Raw genomic sequence first — 7,308 nt, forward strand, 5'->3', positions numbered from 1 at the left:
GCACTGCCTTCTCTAGATCCACTGTGTCAGTGCGGAGAGGGAGCACTGCCTTCTCTAGATCTACTGTATCAGTGCTGAGAGGGAGCACTGCCTTCTCTAGATCCATTGTGCCAGTGCTGAGAGGGAGCACTGATAGGATCCAGAGTAGAGGTAGTTTCAAATTTAACTTACTTTCATGTTACTCTGGTTTGGAACCCAGCTAATGCCATCTATTGATTAACCCAAGCAAATTATAAATGCCAGCCTGCACTGAGCCTCTGTGATCAGATAATCAACAGCTCCCTGCAACAGACCTCAGCAATTCAGAGGAATAGCGAGGATTCTGCAATCTCTACGGTGTGTCATCAGGAAGCATGACATTTTGAAAGCTTTTTCTTGAGATTATAATTTTTACACATACACAAAAACATTAAACAATGATGGATGGCAGGATGGAGCATTGTATAAAATGGAGGATGCATTGTATAAAAAATAATGTTAATATTGCCCAGAGGATGCACTGAGCTAACAAGTCACTGAAGCAACGAGTTCAGATAGAGCTAATGAACTCAAGGAAAACATACATAATCGAAGAGAAACTGCTCTTAAACGTAGGAGAGATGGAAAGTATCAGCACAATATATACATGAAATAAATGGTCAAGTGGAAGGTTTAAGATTTGCTCTACACAGGTTGAGATGCCAGTTTAAAAATAACACGGGGAAGGGGATGCTAGAAATGGTGTGATCGGTAAGAAGGATAGTCAAAGGGAATCTAAGGCTTGAAAGGAAACAGAAAACCATATGTGGTATTAAATGGATAGTGACTTAGAAGCTGGCCTGGGCTGTATACAGAGACCCTGTCAAGAAGAGAGAGATGGGAGTGGTAAGAGAGGAAAGAGTGAAGGGAAGGGAAAAAAGAAAGGGACGGGAAAAGAAGCAAGCAAAGAAGCAATCTATGTAGTGGCTTCTGCCAGCATGCTGGCAACCCCTCCAGTGATTTTTCCACATCTATGTAAAAACCCGTTTCAGCACCTCCAGTATGAACTTTACAAGAATTGAGAAAGTCAAGTGAGAGAGCGCAGGAAAACAATAAGATGCACCGAAGACGGCAGGAAAGAAAAGAAGCAAGAGGACGAGTTTCTTCCAAACATGCAAGGTCAACATTCACTTGGACATTAAAACCAGAAAAATAGGAAACAAAGCTATGGAAAGCTTCAGAGCAATGTTCATGGCAAATACAGAAACAGAAATTCTCAACACGAGGCTAGCAACCCAATACAAAAGCACAGAAAAGAGGTTTTTCATCACAAGTATGATGTATCTCAAGTATGCTCCAATGACTGAAGATACACAAGCCAGCCAAGGTGCTATGCTATCACATCAACAGCACAACAGGCAAAATCTCAAGCTACATCACAAATAAACACTTCATAAAATTCATCATCAACTCATAATAAACAGTCTGAAAAGTTAGGGATAGAAAGACAATAAGCAAACAAGATCAAGGCAGATTGTGTACATATACATGCATATATACATACATGCATGCATACATATACTTAGTGCAAAGCTAACATTATAATGAAAGGAAAAAGCTGACAGATCCCCTTCTCCTATCACACATTTTCACCATTTTCATTCAACAGACTATTGGAGTGTGAGCCACAAAAATCAAGAGGACAAAATAAACACGGGGTACCCAGGTTGGAAAGGATGTGGTCAGTCAGTGACGGTGAAATGACCACAGGCAGAGAATATGCCCCAAGACCATCTGAAAAATGGTAGAACTATCAAACAAACTCAACGAGATCATAAGATGTAACATACAAAAATAAGTCCTGTTACTATATGCTAATAGCGAACCATCTTAAATAGACGTCAGAAGAGCAATCTTGTAATAACTACAAAGGAATAAGTTTACCCTGGGAAAGGAAAGATCTTTACAGTAAAAATAAAATACTGATGAAAGGCCTTGAGAAGGTCACCAAAGGATGGAAAGACAGCCTATGTGCCCAGAGTGGGAAAATCCATGTAAAGAATCTAAATAAGGAAGGGATCAGCAGACTGCAGAGACACCTGTTCATCCATGTTTATTGCAGTGTCATTCACAAGTCAAGACATGAAAACAGCCACAGCATCCAGCAACTGATTTTTCGTTTAGGAAAACATGTGTGCTGTAGAATACTATCCAATCTCTGTAAAGAATGGTGGGCTGGAGAGATGGCTGGCTCACTGATACAGGTGCTTGCTTCCCAGGCTGATGCCTGAAGTCCCATCCCTGGAACCCACTTGGTTGAAGGACAGGATCTACTGCAGGTTGCCCTCTGATTTCTGGAGGTGTGCCATGACACCTGTGTAAATTATTTAACTTAGAGCATAATTGTCATTCCTTAAAGTAATAAAATGTTCTAATGAATGAGATTCTATTTTTGCAGCAGCGTAAATGATCTTGAAAATGATTGTGCAAATATTAGAAACCAGGAACAAAAAGAAAAAATACTGCGTTTTTGTATTACCTCCATGTGGAATGTGAAGCAGCAGACTTGTCTCAGAAAGCACAAAGGGGTGGTTAACAGAAGTGTGTGGCAAGGGGAAAGGGAAGGTGTTAGTCAAGGGTACACTTTAGTTCACTGGAAGAATATATTTTAGTGTCCTAGTGTACTGCATGGTGAACACAGTAATAATAGTGTATATGTCAAAACAGTTAAAGGACTAGATTTGTAATGTCTTGAACGCAAAACCTTGCAAGGTGGTAAGGTGTAGGACATGCTAATTAGCTTGATGTGTGAGCATACATAGCTATTATTAGCCAAAGATAAGTATGTAAGATGGCGATTTAGCTTGATATAATTTCAAGATGTGAAAATGCCAGACCGCACCCAGAAATGCATAGTTTAAAAAAAAAAAAAGCTGAAAAGTCCTTGTTGGACCATGAAGCTTTCTAGACTTGGATCTGTTCAAGATTGCAAGCCTGAGCTAATAGATGCATTTTATGAGATTTTGGGGCTGCAATATGCCATCTTAATTCTTAACTTGAATGTCACTGTATGGACACGACAGATATTTCTTCAGCCATGGGCTTACACAAATTTTTCAATTTCCGTTTTCCCTTTTTCCAGACATATTTTATTCCCATTAGCCACTTGTATGAAGGTTTTGAAAAAAGATGTCCTACCATGAAACATAAAATGTGGCAAAAAATCGGACTTGCCATTACTGCCCAAAAGATCCGAGAACATTTATCTTTTGAGGTAAGAGGGGTCCTTCTGAATTGTGAACTCACCTACCCCTGTTCCCAAGCAAACCTGCAGAAAGACAGGGGCAAAAACCAACTGTAAGCTAATGACATGAGCCTGTGCTTCTCCTTAAGGACTGGAACTACAAGCTGCAGTTGAAACTCGGCAATGGCTTCATAAGAGACATACCCAAGTCCACGAAAACCGACATCTATGATGAAACGGTAACCCACGTTGTCCTCATCCATGGATCTGCTGAAGACTGCCAGTTTCGAAAAGTTTATAAGGCACCTTTCCTAATTCCTGTGACATGCCATCAGGTACAGAAACAAGCATCACACCCAAAATGCATTGATATTAGAAAACCTGTCACTGCCATCTGGCTTTCTGCCCTTGCATCTCCTCCTCTCCTTCCTTCCAGCCCACTATCGTATATTTACCCACAGTCATGTGCATTCACTTAGACAGTGGTCGTTGATGGCTTTCGCACTCAATGACCTCGACAGAAGCTTTTTCCATCCAATGCCAAGGCCAACAAAACTCACCAAGGAATAGAATTTAGGCCACAGTTAGAACGAAACACACCACAGTTTAGAATTTTGGCTAACATTACATTTTAGTGCAGTGGCACCTAAGAAAAGAGAACCCACTAGTTTCTTCATGCACTTCAGAAGGACTAAATCAACAATACTCTAGAAGGTCCTGACAAGCCCCACTAAGTAGAGTGGCAGCAATTTTGTTTCCAACACAGAAGATAAATATAAAAATGAACACTTTGCTATTTAAGCTGTTAGGAGTTCAAAGGGACTCTTTGCTCCATAATCCTTGGTTTCCTAGCAACCACAGCCTGCCCTTCTCCATGGCTTCTGTTTCTGCCTTTGGAGCTCTGTTCTCAGCATTTTCAGTGCAGCAGTCACCCATCACCGTCTTACTATTTTATGGTCTCCCTACAACCTTTCAGTGGCCTTTTTGCAGTGGTCACTACCATTGCTAGAACAAGAATTTCCAGGTCCCTGATTACTTTTTGCTCAGATCCCTCTGTTGGCTGTATCTGAAATAAGACCATAAGTAGGAGAGAGATTTTAGACTAACATTCCAAAGCTAAGGGAGAATATACAGGAAAGAGGCCTCCCAGGCTGCCTTTAAGAGACTAAGAGATAGCTTGTTTACATAGAAAGAGCAATAGGGTACTCTTGTAGTATACTAATCCCAGTCCTCTGTGTGTGTGTGTGTGTGTGTGTGTGTGTGTGTGTGTGTGTGTGTGTGTGTTTCAGTTCTACCAATGGCAGCCCTTTCATATGCACCAATCATAATTCTTTTATGACTACACACAAGCTTTGCCCAGAGTCGCTGGGGAGGGCTCCCTTTCCTGCCCTCTGTAAGAAAAGATAAAGGATGAGCTTGGTCACCCACCACAAGTTGACAGAGGCTGGAGTGGAATGCTGTAAAGCTGATGTCAGTTGCTTAGAGCATCAGAATAAGGTTTCCTACAGCAGCTGGAGCACAAACTTGAACAGGAACTGCAACTGCACTGGCCCATACAGCCAAAGTGGAGTTTTCTTTGAATGATCACAGGAGTTACTAGACCAGAAGCTGTGTGTCTAGCACAGCTAAACTCAAGACTTCAAGACATAAGATAGAGTCCATAAGCTGTCAATACAAATGTCAAATGGCCCTATCAGCTACTAATAGCTCAAAAAAAGGAAAAGATATTAAATGATGCTTACAATAAGTGCTATTGTGGAATGATCACCCTCAACAGTGTTCCCCAGGTTCAATCCATATCAAAACATCCTTAAGAATGGATACATCATCCTAAAGATGCATTCTCAATAGATCTCACCTGTAACTAATCATATAAAAGGCAAAAATCTGGCAACTTCTGATATTTAGCAAAGTAAATATGTCTCAAATGCTCTGTTAGAATAAGCAGCAGCATATTTAGTGTGACTTGGTCTTTGGTTATTAAAAAAAGAAAGCAAACTGTATCGGTGCAGTTATCATAAAGTCTATGTGAAATAATATGCCCAAATGCATCCAGGAAAAGTGTATGTACAGAACCAGGTGCAGTGGCTGATGTTGGTCATTCCAGCAGTCAGGAAGCTGAAGACCTAGTACACCAGCTTGCCAGAGCAACATGTAATTGTATAACAGCCACTCAGAAATTAATATGTATTCTGTTGACTTTCAGATACAAGGCATGGAAGACTTCACAAAAGTAATGATTATTCAAACTTCAGTTGCTGCAAGAAAATTCAGATGGAATGTAAAAAAGTACATCCCAGCTCGAAAAATTTCTATGAAACCAGATTCTAAAAGTGAGTTAGCTGTATTGGGCATGATTATAAGGATTTGTGTTCCTTTCATAAAATAGTGATGTCTGCATTTGGGAATAGGTACATGCATTCTGCCTAGAGTATTGAGGACCTCCTTTAGCTGCCATATTTGACATGTTAAACTTCCCATCACTATGACAAAAAAACATGAAATAAACAACTTACTTACGGGAGAACTTCATTTGGGTTCATGGTGTCAGAGACTCCACTCTGTTCTTTACCTACTCTGTTGCCATAGCTTTGTTTGGCAGAGAATGGGTATAACATCATGGAACCAGAAGCCTGAGGGGGTGGGACTTTTCTTGTTCCTCATGGCATCTAGGAGGCAAAGAGGGACCAAAAGAAGCCAAGACAATATATTCCAAACACCAGGACCTACGATAGTACCCCATATCCCCAGGCAAGAGAAAGAAACAGGAAAGAGACATTAGCACTCAAGCACCCTTAGGTACCTGCGACTTTACATCCCTCCTTAGCACTCAAGCACCCTTAGGTACCTGCGACTTTACATCCCTCCTTAGCACTCAAGTACCCTTAGGTACCTGCAACTTTACATCCCTCCTGGATCCCCCTTTCCCTGCTCCCCCCACATTCCAAATTCTTTTATTCTCATTGTCCAGTGGTTTAAAGCATCCAATCAAGATGTCACTATTTGTATGGGACAGAGAAGCCAAAGTTGTATATAAAGCTCTGCTTGGACTCTAAGACACCTGGAGAAGCCTATGATTGGTACAATTGCCTACTCCTGGTAAAAGAGACCTTGAGGTCCAGTTTCTTGGGCCTAGTCATCTCTGGTCTCTGTAAATGTCTTCACAGACACACCGGAAGTGTACTTTATTAACTGCCCTTTCAGGTGTCCTCTATCTAATCACGTTATCCTTTGATGAAAACCAAAATCAATTATCCCAATATACAATATCAGAGTTACACTTAGAAATATTTATATTTCATCTATAAGTATAAGCCTGTATAACTATCAAAATCATATGAAAAAATGGTTTACAGGATTGTCGGCTCTTCCCCCAAAAGAAAATGTCAGGTATATGAATAGCAAGATAAAATATGTTTTACATCCTGAATGGCAGACATATGAATCACTGGATAGTGTTGGCAATTCTTTAAACAAATTTCATATGATAAAAGCTATACTACAGCAAATAGGGTTATTTAGGAACTACAGTTCCTCGTCAGCTGAATGGCATAGAGGGTTTACAAGTTCACCACCTTCATTAGTGATTGTTTTCATTATTTTCCTCATTGCTGTAACCAAATACATAACAAGAAGTAACTTAAAGGAGCAAAGACTGATTTTGGCTCCCAGTTAGATGTAATTCATCACAGCAGGGAGGACGTGGAAGTGAGGAGCTCTGGCCACTGTGCATTCCTATGTAGGAAGCAGAGAGATGGATGAGCTGCTCAGCTTGATATCCGCTGTTTTCTCTTTTTACTCAGCCCAGGACCCCAGCCCATGAGATGATGCTATCATACACAGGGCTGTTCCTCCTCAGTGAAACCTTCCATGAAATTTCCTTAATGTCTCTTAGATGATTTTTAAACCCAAGTTTACAAGGACTACCCATCATAGTGAGGGTTTTTTGTTTTTGTTTTTTGTTTTTTTTTTTTTAAGATTTATTTATTTATTTATTATGTGTGAGCACACTGTAGCTGTCTTCAGACACTCCAGAAGAGGGCGTCAGATCTTGTTACAGATGGTTATGAGCCACCATGTGGTTGCTGGGATTTGAACTCCAGACC

General features: G+C 40.5%; 1 protein-coding gene across 4 annotated transcripts in view; it reads left to right on the forward strand.

The window, feature by feature from the left end:
• The window catches only part of Slc9c1 (solute carrier family 9 member C1), a 67,486-nt gene that overhangs the window by 56,504 nt on the left and 3,674 nt on the right, over positions 1-7,308 (forward strand). For all 4 annotated transcript variants that reach the window (XM_021209712.1, XM_021209711.1, XM_021209713.1 and 1 more), the window contains 3 exons: positions 3,101-3,232; positions 3,352-3,537; positions 5,409-5,535. In XM_021209712.1, the coding sequence (XP_021065371.1) occupies positions 3,101-3,232; positions 3,352-3,537; positions 5,409-5,535 (445 nt within the window). The remainder of the gene's footprint in view (positions 1-3,100; positions 3,233-3,351; positions 3,538-5,408; positions 5,536-7,308) is intronic.

Source organism: Mus pahari, chromosome 12, assembly GCF_900095145.1.
Source record: "Mus pahari chromosome 12, PAHARI_EIJ_v1.1, whole genome shotgun sequence".
NCBI classification, from domain to species: domain Eukaryota; kingdom Metazoa; phylum Chordata; class Mammalia; order Rodentia; family Muridae; genus Mus; species Mus pahari.